This window comes from Sphaerodactylus townsendi, linkage group LG06 (genome assembly GCF_021028975.2).
Source record: "Sphaerodactylus townsendi isolate TG3544 linkage group LG06, MPM_Stown_v2.3, whole genome shotgun sequence".
Classification (NCBI taxonomy): Eukaryota; Metazoa; Chordata; class Lepidosauria; order Squamata; family Sphaerodactylidae; genus Sphaerodactylus; species Sphaerodactylus townsendi.
In genome coordinates, this window is record NC_059430.1 from 126642300 (window position 1) to 126659842 (window position 17543).

General features: G+C 46.0%; 1 protein-coding gene across 1 annotated transcript in view; it reads right to left on the bottom strand.

The window, feature by feature from the left end:
- LOC125435523 (very-long-chain 3-oxoacyl-CoA reductase-B-like) overlaps nucleotides 1-17543 on the bottom strand; it is a 69109-nt gene that overhangs the window by 50016 nt on the left and 1550 nt on the right. Inside the window, exon 2 of the mRNA XM_048501718.1 lies at nucleotides 14529-14608. Within this exon, the coding sequence (XP_048357675.1) occupies nucleotides 14529-14608 (80 nt within the window). The remainder of the gene's footprint in view (nucleotides 1-14528; nucleotides 14609-17543) is intronic.

The window sequence follows — 17543 nt, forward strand, 5'->3', positions numbered from 1 at the left end:
GCTGCTGCTGCTGCTGCTGCTGCTGCTGCTTGGCTGACACTATCACAAAATGCTAGTTGTTGGAAAAGCACTGAGATATGGATTTTTAATCTTCTTCTAGGACAGTGGTGGCAAACCTTTGGCACTCCAGATGTTATGCACTACAATTCCCATCAGCCCCTACCAGCATGGCCAGTTGGCAGTGGCTGATGGGAATTGTAGTCCATAACATATGGAGTGCCAAAGGTTCGCCACCACGGTTCTAGGATCTTTAATCTTCTTCAAGGGATGGGTCGGCTTGCTCTCACAATGCTACTTCCTGACCCCTTGCCATCCAGAAAGGGGTGTATGGCTCAGTGGGAAAGCACCCGCTTTACATACAGATGGTCCCTGGTTCAATCCCAGCATCTCCAATAAAAAGGACCAGGTGGTAGGTGGTGTGAAAAAACCCCACCTGAGACCCCAGACAGACTCTGCTAGTCAGAGTAGACAGGATTGGCCTCGGCCCTTTCCACACAAATCTCTTAAAACATTTGCAAAGTGTTTTCCAACCTCCCCTGTGTTTGTACCAACCTCCTTGAGAGGATTCCTAGCTGCCATTACGTGATTTTTCTCTCTTTTTTAGCTCTCTGTTGAATGGATGCTTCAATGCTTCATACTTGATGCTTTGAAGATTGTCCCTCAAATAAACAAACAGCTAGATGCTGCAAATAAACAGGTGAAGGGGAACAGAGCGAGCTCAGCAAATGGCTCTGAGGAAGAAGTTCAGAGCAGCGTGGGAAACACGGGTCGTTTCCCCACTTACTTCGACCAAAGGTTGCTGTGCGCTACTCCCAGCGCGCATCATTTCTGGCGCGCTCCCGGGCTTCCCCATTTCTGGCGTGCTCCCGGGCTTCTCCATTTCTGGCGCACTCCCGGGCTTCCCCATCAAAAGGCGCCGTTTTGAGGAGCACCAGGAATGACGCACGCTGAGGGGGCGCGGCAGCGGCAGCGTCGGGGCAGCTGCGTTGTCGCTGCCCCTGTAGTGGAGAGTGCCGGGGGACCCCGCGCTACTTGGCGAGAGTCATGCGCAGCAGCAGGTAAGTGGGGAAACGATCACAGTCAACAGAGCAGCAACTGGAGACGTTTTGAAAACGTTTCGCCCAGAGAATCGCTTGAGAGCAGGATTCGTTTAAGACGTTTTGAAGCTGGACATAAAAAGTTTGGCGGTAAAAACGATGTGGAACTCCGTGGAGGAAATGTTCTATTTCCTGCCTCAAAATGTCTTCCAGGAATTATGCGGAAAGGGCCCGCGCTGACCTTGGTGAATCAAGAATCGGGAGTAGAAAAGCTAGCTTTGAGTCCAGCCGCACCTTACGGACCAACATGATTTTGAGGGTGAACATTTTCAAGCGTCCAGGCCCTTTTCATCAGTTATCTGGCAAAGGAAACCTTGATTCTCAAAACTTTATACCCTCAAAATCTTGTTTGGTCCCTATAAGGCAGTGATGGAGAACCTTTTCGAGACCGAGTGCCCAAATTGCAACCCAAAACCCACTTATTTATCACAAAGTGCCAACATGGCAATTTAACCTGAATACTGAGGTTTTAGTTTAGAAAAAAGGCATGCATTGGGAGTAAGTTTCATGGTAGTCGGTGGCTCTGCTTTGAAGCAACCGTGCAACTCTTCCAATGGGTGAATCACGACCCTGGGAGGGTTTACTTAGAAGCAAGCCCCATTGCCAGCAACCGAGTTTACTCCCAGGTAAAGGATCGCACTTTAGTTCTTCACATGAAAATCAGTGGGGTTTAACAGCGCTTATCAGGGTTACCTATACTGTTTCCCCAAAACTAGGTCTTAGGTTTAATGCTAATAATCAAGCCCAGCGCCCCAGGCCAGCCTAGATGGGGGGGGGACTCTGTTTGCACGTGCCCACAGAGAGGGCTCTAAGTGCCACCTCTGGCACCCATGCCATAGGTTCGCCACCACTGCCACAAGGTGAAACTGGACTCAAATCTAGCAGTATAAAGCAACTGAATGTGTTCATGTGATTCACCATCGTGATTCAGGAAACTAACGAAAGGATTAACCGTCCTTAATTCACATGAGCAATATCATGTATATGGGCAGAATTCAAACTCTGGGCTCCTCTGTTTAAGCCCAGCATTGTATTCCCCTTGCTTAAAAATGGAAGAACAGCTTGGGAGAAATATGGTAGGAGGGGAAGTAGTTTTGACCCAGGAAGATTCAGTTCTTGGAAAGCCAGGCTTAGATATAATATAAGCAGGAAACTATTGCCTACAGGACACATGCGTGCCCTCAGACATTGATAACACAGCGCCAGCCACAGAATTATCATAAACATTCTAACTGCTGAAAAGGAAACTGTCAAGAATAAAATGTTCACTAACAGCATAGTTAGGGAAGAGAAAGACAGGTAAGGATATGACAAAGAGAAGATCCCAGGAGCACGTGGAGCTACGTGCGGTGGGAAGAGAAGGAATGAACCACCAAGCATTTCCTCTATTTCTTTAATAGCTGCAATGGGCAGAGAACACCAGACTGCCCTCATTTCCTTATCTTATATCCAGGAAAGAGATCCATGCAATTGCGGGCACTCCTTATACAGTGGGAGAAACATTTGGGCTGTCGAATACTCTCCTGCAAACTGGATTTCGCGTAGAAAAATATCCTGGGGTTGCTAGGCAGCATTCTCCCACACTTCCTCAGTAGAGGGAAAAAAGCAAACTGGAGACAAACCAGGGCTACAGAATGTTATGTATTTATTACTGTTTATATTTATATCTATATCAAGGGCAGCTCATAACAGACACAGTACAATTAAAACTATCAAAACCTCAACAGAAAGAATTGGCAGGTTATATCTAACCATAAAAGACGGTGCATTAAAACCAACCTCCCCAGATTAAAATCAAATACTGACCCTACAGAAAACAAGGAAGGGGTTTTTTTTTACAGCAGTTAGCAGCAGTTCACTTGACACATAGGGGCTTTCCGCACTGACAGAATTGTACTGGTTTCTATCTAGGTTCACCTCAGTGTATCCGCACCGCAACCGAGCTCAACGTTGTTTTGTCTCAGTTCCCCCCCCCCCCGCCGCCCTCAGAACTGCGACATCCGTGTCGCAGTTATGAACTGCACCTTTCTGCTGGAACAAGGTTGATACCGCTTCGAAGCTTCGAAGTGTGGACGCATCAAAACGACACCTCATCCATTCAACCAACCAGGAGCCGCTTTTGTGGCATATGCAAAATGGGAGAGTCGTGGCGGGCATGTAACTGTAAACTGTAAAAAAAGAGAAAAGAACGCTCCCGTTTCCTGTGGTAACACAAGCTCCAATCACGATCGAGGAGCGAAACAGGCACCAAGATGATCCCGCCCACTTAGCTCGGTCCCAGGGGGCCAAGTAAGTTGCTGTGTGGACAGCCTGGAATCGCCCCCCACTGAAGGGAACCGAATCGACCTTAGCTCCCTTCTGTAGTGCGGAAAGCCCCAAATGCAGACACATATAGTATGAGGCAGGCAGAAATTTTGCCAGTGAATTTTGCCCAGCAGAGAGGTTTTATCTATCTATTTATTTCAGTAACGGGCTTGCCGCCTCTCTGGACCTGTTGAAGGCACCTCATGACGAAGACAATACCGTTCAAAATGATTAGCCAGTAGAATAAATAAATAAGAACAGGTTGGTTTAAAATGTGCCAATGAAAATAAGCCAGTGTTTAAAAGCCCGGGCATAAAAGCCCATAAACAAAGCTGTTGAAAATGAAAGTAATCTAAAACAGCTCTCAGAGACTGAACGATGGAGCAATGATTTACTCTATCATTGTGTTTCTCTGCCTGCTCACATGGGCGGGGGGGGGGGGCAGATCTAGCGTTGCCACCTCTGGGTTGAGAAATTCCTGAAGATTTGGGATGGAGCCTAGGGGATGAGTTTGGATTTATACCCCCCCCCCTTTCTCTCCTGTAAGGGGCTTACAAACTCCTTTCCCTTTCCCCCTTCACAACAAACACCCTGCGAGGTAGGTGGGGCTGAGAGAGCTCAGAAGAACTGTGACTAGCCCAAGGTCACCCAGCTGGCACGTGTTAGAGTGCACAAGCTAACCTAGTTCACCAGATAAGCCTCCACAGCTCAAGCAGCAGAGCAGGGAATCAAACCCGGTTCCTCCAGATCAGAGTGCACCTGCTCTTAACCACTACGCCACTGCTGCTCCCAAAACTATCAGTGGAGTTTGGGAAGTGGCAGGAACTCAGCCGGGTATAATGCCATAGAGTTCACACGCCACAGCGGCCATTTTCTCAAGAAGCACTGATACTCTGTCGCCTGGAGATCAGTTGTAATTCCAGGAGATCTCCAGGCCCCGCCTGGAGGCTGGCAACCCTGTGAAGTCTGATAAGCAAAGAATCCAGTAGGTTAGTCACAATTTGCCATCTGGCCAGGAGGACGAAACGGCAGCGGCAGGAAATTCCTCCTTAATCAATGGCTATAATTTTCTGTAATTAATATTCTGGCTTCCCGTCCTGACCCCGAAATGGAGTTCGTGCTCAAATCTGAGTCATGCTTCATTCTTCCTGGTTGGCAAATTGGCACGTGCCCTCAGAGTGTGGCGACTTAACACTGTGGGTATTGTTCTGTCACAGGAATAACTACCAGTTTTGGAACTGGCACACGTCGGCACCACAAGGAGCCACCCAAGCCTGCCCTGAGTGTTTGCTGAAAACGGCACTTAAGGAGTGTCCTGCTAGCTCAGATGGTCCTTTCGTTCTAGGAATTTATAGCAATGGGCCACCAGAAATCTCCAGGAAGACCCTGAGCAGGACACTAAGGTCACAACACCCTGGCTTCAACACACATGCTGTTTATACCCCAACATCCAGGATTCAATGATATACAGCCTTTCCATGGAGGTTCCATTCAGCTGTAGAGTTGCAAGTAGGGTTGCCAGCCTCCAGGTAGGGCCTGGAGATCTGGAACTACAACTGATCTCAAGATGATAGTTCCCCTTGAGGAGAGTCTACCACCCTCCGAGGCAGTGAATTCCACAGTTGGAACAGCCCTGACAGTCAGAAAGTTCTTCCTAATGTTTAGGTGGAATCTCTTGTCCTGCACCTTGAATCCATTACTCCGTGTCCTAGTCTGCTAGGAGCAGCAATGGCGTAGGAGGTTAAGAGCTCATGTACCTAATCTGAGGAACCGGGTTTGATTCCCCGCTCTGCCACCTGAGCTGTGGAGGCTTATCTGGGGAATTAAGATTATCCTGGGCATTCCCACACACGCCAGCTGGGTGACCTTGGGCTAGTCACAGCTTCTCGGAGCTCTCTCAGCCCCACCCACCTCACAGGGTGTTTGTTGTGAGGGGGGAAGGGCAAGGAGATTGTCAGCCCCTTTGAGTCTCATGCAGGAGAGAAAGGGGGGGGTATAAATCCAAACTCTTCTTCTTCTTCTTCTTCTCTGAGGCTGCAGAAAACGAGCTTTGCTCCCTGGTTGTTGTGGGTTTTCTGGGCTGTGTGGCCGTGGTCTTGTTTGCATTCACTAAGACTGTTGCTGCTGCAGGGAATGCAAATGTGAGTCACTCCCTGGACTGAAAACCCCCACCCACAATACAGTACTGTCAACCACACCTTCCCTTCTGATACAAAATTGATCTCCAGGGCAAGCTCACAGCCAAATCCTGAAACAGTCAGTGTTAATCAATGCACAGTTTTTTTAAAAAAAATAATAATCACAGAAGGCATCAACACCACAGCAAAAACTAAAAGCCACAAGACAGAACAATTAAAATTAAGGACAAAAGTCATAAGAACTGCACAGGTCTTAATTTAAAATTTGATTTAAAATCAAAAATAAACCCCAGAAACAAAACACCCAAGAGTCAAATCAAATCAAACCAATCCATGCTTAAAAATAAGAGTTTCAGAATAGTTTCTAGCCACAGTGGGGATTGGGGAAGGGAACGGTCTGGATCAGGGGTCTGCAACTTGTGGCTCTCCAGATGTTCATGGACTACAATTCCCATCAGCCCCTGCCGCAGGGGCTGATGGGAATTGTCATCTGTGAACATCTGGAGAGCCACAAGTTGCAGACTCCTGAACTAGCCCAATTGGCCATGCTGGAAGGGGCTGATGGGAATTGTACTCCATGAACATCTGGAGAGCCACAGGTTGCAGACCCACTCTGGACAAAGTGGTGAAGTAGGGTTGCCAGCTCCAGATTGGGAAATTCCTAGAGATTTGGGAATGGATCCTATAGAAAGGAGGTACCTTAGCAGAGCATCACGCCTCTACAGTCCGTTGCCCAAAGCATCTATTTGCCTCTGGGAAACTGATCTAGAGAGCAGCAGTGGCGTAGGAGGTTAAGAGCTCGTGTATCTAATCTGGAGGAACCGGGTTTGATTCCCCGCTCTGCCGCTTGAGCTGTGGAGGTTTATCTGGGGAATTCAGATTAGCCTGTGCACTCCCACACACGCCAGCTGGGTGACCTTGGGTTAGTCACAGCTTCTCGGAGCTCTCTCAGCCACACCCACCTCACAGGGTGTTTGTTGTGCGGGGGGGAGGGCAAGGAGATTGTCAGCCCCTTTGAGTCTCCTTACAGGAGAGAAAGGGGGGATATAAATCCAAACTCTTCTTCTTCTTCTTCTTGTAATCTAAAGACCAAATCTAATTAAGACAGAACTCCAGACCCCATCAGAAGGTTGTGCCAACAATATAAATCTGTATCCAATGGCGTAAACCACGAGCAACGTGGGTAATTTTATCCACAATGTACAATACACAATTTCATAAACAAGGAATTATGTGGTGTAATTTTCACAACTTTATACATTCTCCACTGGAGAATTTGTGATCATAAACCCATAGAATAAGGATTGATTTCATTTAAAATAGAAGGGCTTGAGAAGGCATTACGAGGTTAACCAATGCCGGAGGTTAACTAGCCCTGCCTTTTGTGTTTACTTTGAAGCCACCATTCATATATGAAGTATTATTTTGTACATAACTGCACTTACTTTAATACAAATTGTAAATGTACTTTATACATAATTGTACTCACTTCAACACTAATTGTAAAGGTATACAGTTGTGAAAATTACACCGTATAAATCATTGTTTATGAAACTGTGTATTGTACATTGTGGATAAAACTACCCATGTTGCTTGTGGTTTTAGCCATTGGATACAGATTTATATTGGTGCCATATCTCTGGTGTATCCACCCCCCTTTTCTTTCTTACAAGATGACCCACCAGAAAGTTGGCAACTCCAGGAGGAATTCCCTAATTGTAGTGCCACCACAGGGAAGGCCTAGTGTCTGCCTACCTGCCAAACTTTGAATGGTTATGTTGCACAAAGCAGGACCAACAGTTAATTTCAAACAGAAAACATAAATTTGGGGGTGGGCGTCCTGCTGATCTCCCTGCTTGGAACTGCCAAGTTCAAGTTAGAAGAAGAAGAGTTTGGATTTATACCCTGCTTTTCTCAACCATAAGGAGTCTCAAAGCGGTGTACAATCTCATTATTATTATTGTAGATTTCACAGCTGCCAGATCTTGAGCTGGTTGTTGGCCTTCATTACAATTCGAGCCTCACCCAGAGGCCTAGGAAGTTGTAATGTATCGGCGTAGTATTCGTGCGGATCCCAGCAGGGCTGCCTTCTGAATTTGACAGATTATTATTATTGTAGATTTCACAGCTGCTAGATCTTTAGCTGGTTGTTGGCCTTCATTACAATTCGAGCCTCACCCAGAGGCCTAGGAAGTTGTAATGTATCGGCGGGGTATTCGTGCGGATCCCAGCAGGGCTGCCTTCTGAATTTGACAGATCATTATTATTGTAGATTTCACAGCTGCCAGATCTTTAGCTGGTTGTTGGCCTTCATTACAATTCGAGCCTCACCCAGAGGCCTAGGAAGTTGTAAATGTATTGGCGGGGTATTTCCAGTGACGGATCTGCGCAGGGCTGCCTCTCTTGAATTTGACCAACGTTAGCATTTTGTCGCATTTGAAGATGTTTCGCGCTGCCGTCAGAGTGCTTTTGGGATGGCGCCCAGCGGCAGCCGATTACCACTGGGACGACCTCGGCTGGTTTGTGCCATAGACGCTGAAGCTCTGATTCTCAACGCGGTATCTAGTGACCTTCTTGTAGTTTCAGTGATTCTTACAGCATCGGGATCAAAAGCTATGTTGATGATGCTCACTTTCTTGTCCTCGATCACGGTGATGTCTGGTGTGATCGAGGACAAGAAAGTGAGCATCATCGACAATAGCAGTCCCCGGTGACAGCAGGGTCACTGAAAAAGAAGGTCACTAGATACCGCGATTTGAAAATCGAGCTTCAGCGTCTATGGCCCAAACCAGCCGAGGTCGTCCCAGTGGTAATCGGCACGCTGGGCGCCATCCCCAAAAACACTACGGCGGCACTTGAAACATCTTCGAATCGACAAAATTATTACTATTGCTATTATTTATTGGATTTCATTGACCGCCTCATCCCCGGAGGGCTCTAGGCGGTTCACAATACATGGTAATGTCCAATAAATTACTTAAAACACAGCTAGAAACATTTAAAATTCAATGTACAGCATAACAATTCACATGACAGCAGTCTAAAACCCATATTTGACAGGTTAAAACTTAATCCATCGAAGACGGAGATCCTCTGGCTTGGCCGGGGGGGAGAGATTGGGGAATTCCAGCCGCCGGTGTGGGAGGGGGTCACATTGGCGCCGACCTCCTCCGTTCAAGAATGGGGGTCCACCTGGATTCGTCTCTTTCAATGGAGACCCAGGTGGCCCATACAACCCGGGTTGCGTTTTTCCATCTTCGACAGGCCCGACGGCTGGCTCCCTTCCTCTCCAACGCTGACCTAGCCACTGTGATCCACGCAACGGTCACCTCCAGGCTGGACCATTGTAACTCGCTTCTACGCGGGCCTTCCCTTGCGCCTGATCTCGGAAGCTAAAACTGGTCCAAAAAATGCAGCTGCACGCCTGCTCACAGGCAGGGCCACCTGGGATCATATCCAGCCTGTGCCGCACCAGCGGCATCGGCGCCCAGTGGAGTTCCGAATCATCTTCAAGGTGTTGGTGTTGACCTTTAAGGCCTTACGCGGCCTGGGACCCTCGTACCTTCGGGACCGCATTACCCCATATGTCCCGAGTCGACCTCTGCGCTCAGCAGAGGCCAATTTACTGGAGATCCCTGGCCCCTCAATGATGCGGCTGGCCTCCACTCGGGCCAGGGCCTTTACGGCTCTGGCCCCTGCCTGGTGGAACACTCTACCACCAGCTGTCCGGGCCCTGCGGGACCTTGGAGAGTTCCGTAGGGCCTGCAAGACCGAATTGTTCCACTGGGCCTTCGGAGAGACCAGCCGCTGAGGGTGCCCTGCTTTCATCCTCCCCCTGCTGTATAGGGTCCCTAACATCATCGGGACCCATCACTCTTCTTGGGAGGGTTGCATATGGGTTCGTGGGATACTGTTTTAGAATGAAAATTTTAAACTTTTATATATTTATGTTTATATATGCTTTTATATTGTTCACCGCCCTGAGCCCTTTGGGGATAGGGCGGTATACGAAATCAAATAATAAATAAATAAATAAATAAATAAATATTGATGGCACCTGGTCTTAAGGCTGGGAGGGGCTGGCAGCACCCAAAGATGAAACCAATATGGGCACTGCCAGAGATAACAAAATATAGCAGGGGCCTCATGGAGGGGCAGCCAATCTGCGGCCAGCCTCACCAAAAGCCCAGTGGAACAACTCAGTCTTACAGGCCCTGGAGAACCCACCAACAACTCCTTTCCCTTCCTCTCCCTACAACAGACTCCTTGTGACGTAGGTGAGGCTGGGAGAGTTCTGACAGAGCTGTGATTGGTCAGCCAGCAGGCTTAACGTGGAGGAGCGGGGAAATAAACCCAGTTCACCAGATAAGAGTCCGCCGCCCATGTGGAGGAGCGGGGACTCAAACCCGGTTCTCCAGATTAGCGCCCACCTGCTCTTCACCACTACACCTGGAGACAAGGGACACTCATGGGGTAGCCAGAGTTTTTCTCTTCCTCTAAACCTGAGGTGAGCTGCTCCCACAGCACTTCACTGAACGAAGCAGGGATGGTTTCCTTCCAGTGGGATCCCCATCCACGCAGTTTCCCATTCATCCCTGTGGAGATTGCACAGGGCAGTTACCATGGACAGCACTTAAGGAGCTGCTTCTTTCCAGCTCTCGTGTTTTCAGTCTTACTGGTGCCAAGTTCTTTTCCTCAAGTCACCTTGGCTTGAGGCAGAGCTAGCTCCTTGGGGAGACACGTCTGGCTCCTTTGCGATGGAAACGAAAATGCCATCAGTTCCAAAGGCCTTGTTTTCTTCGTGTTTCTCTGCGCCGTTGCATATTTCTATCTACGCTGCCTATATTTCTCCTCAACATGTATGCATTTGTAAACAGACAGATCTCTGCAAAACTCCAGGGTCTGGGAACGAAGCCAATCCTTGGAAGAAGAACCTCATTTGGGGCAGAGGGAGCGAGAGATTCCCGGGAGTTCGCAGACCTGTTCATAAGTAGGCCAGGTTTGGGCTAACTTTGCCAGCCGCTCTTTATGAAGTACATTGTGAAATGCTATCCTGAAATCCAGGTATATTGCACCTTCTCACCCGATCATGTTGCATGTGTGTGTATGTATATCTCTGTTATCCACGTTACTGTTGAGTTTGCTGGTATTTCGGCAGCTTCGGTTGTTGTTCAAGATTCCCTTAACAATATACACAGAATGAGGAGAAAAAGAACGAGAAAATGTTTATATCCACTTGAAAGTTAATGTTTTCACAGCTGGAACCTAGCTACTAAAAGGAACATTTTCTACTCTCTTAATTTTTATATATATATATATTTTTGGTATAAATGTCTCCATTAGAGATGAAGCGGGAAGGAGAAACATAAAAACATTAGAACCCTTCTGGATGTGGTCAGAGACCAGTGTAGTTCAGCATCTTGCACCAGTGCCTCTAGAGCAGGGGTCTGCAACCTGTGGCTCTCCAGATGTTCATGGACTACAATTCCCATCAGCCCCTGCCAGCATGGCCAATTAGCTGGTGGGAATTGTAGTCCATGAACATCTGGAGAGCCGCAGGTTGCAGACCCCTGCTCTAGAGATCCAACAATACGGCACAGAGACCAAGGCCTCCCCTGATGTTGCCTCCTCTCACTGGAATCCAGAGGTAGACTATCGCTGGAGGTTCCATCGAAATCTGCTTTTGTTAGCAGCAAAAACAGTTGGCCCCGAATCATTTGACCCTGCAGATCTGTACCCAGTTTTGGCAATACCAAAATATGATGATTGAAAAATACCCTTTACCACTCCCTTGCACCTAAAACCTCCTTCAGAGATACAAGCCAGTGAGTATTTTCACATCAGGGAAAGAATCCTAATGTCTGTAGATGAAGCAGCAGTTCCAGGCTTGGGAGCTGGAACTCTGGAAACCTTCCCTGTTAAGGTCAAGTGAGCAAACATTGGCTTAAGCAGCTCCAACTGCCCCTGTTTACAGTCTCCGCTTTCTGCCCCTTCTTTGCACCACTATAGGGGGGATTTCTCATTAAAATGTTGTTATTTAACACATTTGCTGGCCACCTTCCTTCCACATGGAGCTCAAGGTTACTAAGAATCAATATTCCCTCTAATCTTTCCCCAATGCTGCATGGAATGTCACAGACAGCAGAACTCAGCCACCTGGGAAAACACTCCCGCCAGGCGGGCCCTTATCCAAATCCAAAACCTTTATTAGGCATAAAACCGGAGTGTGTCATGAATTCCAAATACAGTAAAAATATCATTATTGCACAACTTGCAGTACACAGAGTAAAAATGTAGCAACAGCTTCAGAGATTTCAGCATTAGAGTTATTTAGAAGCTTAGCCATTTTTATCTTATCAGAAAGGAGCATAAATCCTGTTGGTCATACAGTTCTCAAATCAGTTCTGATGTTGTTGTATTTTGAACAGTGAAGCAGAATATGAGAAAGTGAATCAGTTGTATCAGGACAACATCGACAGTAACGCTCATTTTGTGGGGTATTAGAGAAGTGACCTTGAAGATGTACTGACGGAAAAGAGTTACACCTTGCTCTTAGCTCATGACCCAATTGTAATTAACAAGATGTTCCTGCATATAGCAAGGACTTTCAGGATTTCTGAGGGATAATCCCAAAGAATATTGGAGAGCAAGAGCTTTTGGCGCTTTGCTCTAGGAGAAATCGGGTACTCTTTGATCAACAAATAATCTAGTCTTTAAGCCGATGGTAAATCTCCGGAGCGGTGAGCATTTGTAGGGCCTCCCAAGAGAAACCCAAGGAAAAGATCTTTTTTTCAATATGTAGCCACCATTTCGAAAGCTGAAGCTCTCCCATTTCTAACTGGGACAAACTGTGAGGGTCAGTGCAGAAACAAAGACGCAGCCAAAACTTAAAAGTAACAACCCCTTATCTGGGCACCCGTTATCTGCGAGGCCCCAATATGGTGACCACACTGTCATGCTTCCGTGCAGCTTGAAGGGAACGTTGCTTACAATATAGATAAAACACATAAAATATAGTGGTTCTAAACCTTCCTAATGCCGCGATCCTTTAATACAGTTCCTCATGTTGTGGTGACCCCCAACCATAAAATTATTTGTGTCTCGGTTCCTAAGACCATCGGAAACATGTGTTCTCCGATGGTCTTAGGCGACCCCTGTGAAAGGGTCGCTCGACCCCCAAAGGGGTCGCGACCCACAGGTTGAGAACCACTCCATTAAATCCATTAAAAACACCAACATTTGAAATCACCGCTTAGAACTCCTAGTAAATTAATCAAATGCAGTCCTACATAAAACTGCCTTCAACTGCCTCCTAAATTGAGAAGACCGGGCACACTATCCTGTTCCATAATAAAAGAGCTGGCACCAAAAGGGCTTTTTCTTTTTTTTGTAGGGTTGCCAACTTTGGGTTAGAAATACCTGGAGAATTTGGGGGTGGAAGCTGAGGGGGCCAGGATTTGGGGAGGGGTACATCTCAGCATGGTATAATGCCATACAGCCGAGGCAAAATATACAACGACTACATAAAGTGCAGATAAGTGTAATACAAGAAACAAATAACACTAAACCCAGTAAAGGAACAATATGAAAATAATGCTACGTATGTTTAATATACAAACAGGATCACAAAACGCAGCCCATAGCATATGCAATACAAGTACACAGCGTGCGTGTGAGAACACACAGTGTGCATCCCACAACGTAAGTTACATAAGTCCTACTTATCATGAACAACAGCACGTCAAAGCATAAATAATAGTTGCCAAGTCAAAGGCAGGCCCATATGCATGGCGTGCTAATGACGTACAATATGGAAATCTCACTTAAGAGGCCAGAAACAAACTCCATACATCACACGCGGTAGATATCAAATCCCTTGCTTTTGTGAACTTCAGTGTTTCAAAGATCGAATCGAATTAAAAAAAACTTTTATTGGCATAATACACAGTAAAAAGATTATAGTGATCACAGAGTAATAAAATCATGGTTGCAATTTAATTACATAACACAGGTCCTTCGTCACCATTTCAGAGATAGCACAAGAATCATTGTTTAATATATTGTCGAAGGCTTTCACGGCCGGAATCGCTGGGGTGCTGTGTGGTTTCCGGGCTGTATGGCCATGTTCTAGTAACATTTTCTCCTGATTATGCCTAATAAAGGTTTACTGTACTGTACTGTACTATTTTCTCCTGATCTGTGGCTGGCATCTGCAGAGAATCATCTGAAGATGCCAGCCACAGATGCGGGCGAAATTACAGCCCAGAAACCACACAATGCCCCAATCATTGTTTAATAGATAAGAAAAATTGGTCTTGGTCTGATAGATCTTCTTTATTAACAAGTAGAGGGGGTCAAGAAATTTGACACGTTTGTCTTATAAAATGGGCAATGTAGAAGCATGTGAATTTAATCTGGTCCATGACTGACTGACTGAAATAAATAAATAAAAAAGAACGAACAAACAAACAAACAAACAAACAAAGGAAAGAAAAGGAAAGAAAGAACAAACAAATGAATGAATGAATGAATGAATGAAAGAACAAACAAACAAACAAACGAAAGAAAGAAAGAAAGAAAGAAAGAAAGAAAGAAAGAAAGAAAGAAAGAAAGAAAGAAAGAAAGAAAGAAAGAAAGAAAGAAAGAAAGAAAGAAAGAAAGAAAGAAAGAAAGAAAGAAAGAAAGAAAGAAAGAAAGAAAGAAAGAATAGACGGACGGACGGACGGACGGACGGACGGACGGACGGACGGACAAATGAAAGAAAGAAAAGAAGGAAAGAAAGAACAAACAAAAGAAAGAGAGAATGAACAAATAAAAGAAAGAAAGAACAAACGAAAGAAAGAACAAATGAAAGAAAGAATGAACAAATAAAAGAAAGAAAGAAAGAAAGAAAGAAAGAAAGAAAGAAAGAAAGAAAGAAAGAAAGAAAGAAAGAAAGAAAGAAAGAAAGAAAGAAAGAAAGAAAGAAAGAAAGAATAGATCTACTTACCTGATCTGACGGATCTGGATTCTGGATCGACGGATCTGACGGATCGACGGACGGACGGATTCGGATCTGGATCTGACGATCTGGACAAATGAAAGAAAGAAAAGAAGGAAAGAAAGAACAAACAAAAGAAAGAGAGAATGAACAAATAAAAGAAAGAAAGAAAGAAAGAACAAACAAAAGAAAGAACAAATGAAAGAAAGAATGAACAAATAAAAGAAAGAAAGAAAGAAAGAAAGAAAGAAAGAAAGAAAGAAAGAAAGAAAGAAAGAAAGAAAGAAAGAAAGAAAGAAAGAAAGAAAGAAAGAAAGAAAATGAATTATAGATTCAGCCTGCCTTGTGTTGCAGTCGCAGATTCTGTTCTGGTAGGGAAATTTTAGACGTCTTCCTGCTGATATAGCTGAACGAAGCACATCACACCTTGCCAAAGAGAGCTCTTCAATGGTTGGGTAAGATTAACTGGCTCAGGAATTTGGCCTCCCTAGCTATGTTAAAGGAAATTCCTTTAAAAAGCGGGACTTATTTGCTGCACTGCTGAGATGCTGGAATTCCTGATCAAGGTTTCAAAGATCAAAATATCAAAGTCCATGAGAAAAGTGTGAGGACTCCAGTCAACTCTCGTCCTGTTTCAGGCAACCTTGTCTGTTTCAGTAGCCTTTTCAACATTGCAGCTTGCCCATGTCACTTCCAAAATTATTTAAAAGGCTAATTAAAGCGTGTGTTCCTCAAAGGGAACCTGGCAAAATCTCTAGTGCGAGAGCCGCGTTTTGTGATAGTTTGTGCATGTTAAACACACACAGCATTATTTCCATATTGTTCCTGAATGTAGTTTAATGCCATACAATCCACCCTCCAAAACCTGTCATATTCTCCAAGGGGAACTGATCTGGATCATGTGGAGATCAGTTGTAATAATGGGCAACCGAACTGTCCCATGTACCTACCAAAGAGCTTCTTTGACTGAGGGACAGTCAAGAGAAGAAGAGAGTTTGGATTTATATCCCCCCCTTTCTCTCTTGTAGGAGACTCAAAGGGCCTTACAAACTCCTTTCCGTTCCCCCCCCCTCACAACAAACACCCTGTGAGGTAGGTGGGGCTGAGAGAGCTCAGAAGAACTGTGACTAGCCAGTGTGTTGGCGTGTGTGGGAGTGCACAGGCTAATCTGAATTCCCCAGATAAGCCTCCACAGCTCAAGCAGCAGAGCAGGGAATCAAACTTGGTTCCTTCAGATTAGAGTGCACCTGCTCTTAACCACTGCGCCACTGCTGCTCCTAATGATAGCCAGGCAGGAACATCTGGGAGAAATGTTCGTCTGAGAGGTTAGTTCTGTCATACGTGGGCAGCTCCTTTCAAACATCTGGATATTAAATCTCAGGAAATTGGTGTGTCCTGTCTCTAGCGCACACCCATATCTACTCAGAGACTCCAAATGCCTGCACGCGAACTCCAAAGCGTCACATAGTCTGTTTCCTTCCGTTTCACATACCGCAACAGCAGTTGTGGGTTTGGAGCTCATTAACGTGTTGCCGTGCAACATTGTTGTGCTTTTTAAAAAGCAACCCCTTTTTTCTCCCCAAAACATCCATTTTTCCATTGGGTTTTTAATCTGCAGGGCGATCACAGGGGGAAAGGTTCGTGGCACAGAGGAGGCTTCCATCATGCCTAGCAAACGGGGTTTGTAGATACTTGGTATGGGGGGGTATTGTAAGCATGCTTCTATTTTTGCTGGAAAAATGCTGGAGGAGAGCATAGTTCAGGAAACTGTGGGTGGTGTTTATTTTCCCAAAGGAGTGACGCATCGGTTCTCCGGCCCGTGCGGGAAATTGTCCTGCTTCTTAATTCTAATTTAAAACTGGCGACAGAAAGGCACGCTCCGTTCAGGCTCACAGGTACCCCTCACTTCCCGTTATTGAATTATACTATTTCGTCCCTTGCTTCTTTTTTAGGGGGCGTGGTTAAAAATGAAACAGGTGTGGCCGACGGTGGGAGATCACAGGGCTACAAGCCCAGGACGAACCAGTCCCTGCAAGATGTTGATTTCCTAGCCAAACAACAGTGCCAAATGCCTCCAAGTTCTACCCACAGTTGGAAAGTTTTCCTGTTGGCTGTTTCCCCAAACCACCAGATTCCACTCTGGCTCTGCCCGTTGCTGATCCTTGCGATCCTGTTCTGGGTCTTAAGAACATAAGAACATAAGAACTAGCCTGCTGGATCAGACCAGAGTCCATCTAGTCCAGCTCTCTGCTACTCGCAGTGGCCCACCAGGTGCCTTTGGGAGCTCACGTGCAGGAGGTGAAAGCAATGGCCTTCTGCTGCTGCTGCTCCCGAGCACCTGGTCTGCTAAGGCATTTGCAATCTGAGATCAAGGCGGATCAAGATTGGTAGCCAGAGATCGACTTCTCCTCCATAAATCTGTCCAAGCCCCTTTTTAAAGCTATCCAGGTGAGTGGCCATCACCGCCTCCTGTGGCAGCATATTCCAAACACCAATCACACGTTGCGTGAAGAAGTGTTTCCTTTTATTAGTCCTAATTCTTCCCCCCAGCATTTTCAATGGATGCCCCCTGGTTCTAGTATTGTGAGAAAGAGAGAAAAATTTCTCTCTGTCGACATTTTCTACCCCGTGCATCATTTTGAAGTCTTCCTTCCCCTCTTGCTCACAGGGCTGGCATTTTTAAACCTCAGAGCTGATGGGCAGGCAGAATTCTTGAAGGAAGGATAACACCCCACTCAGTTCTCGAAGGAAGTAGACTTAGATCTTATCGCGCAAAAGGACTACACCACAGGACTACGCTGTAAACGTAGATCTTAGACCTTATCGCTTTAAACTTAGAGCTTATCGCTCGAAAGGACGACACCACAGGGATTCTCCTTTTCTTAAAAATATTTGGTCCTCGAGTCTGATATTTTCAAAATGATCTCAATTCCCCTTTACCAATTTCCGTGCGTTTCTGATTCCTTGGGCCTGGAGTCCACAACGGGATGGCCGTGGGTGCCTTTTCTGGTCCTGCTAAGTGTT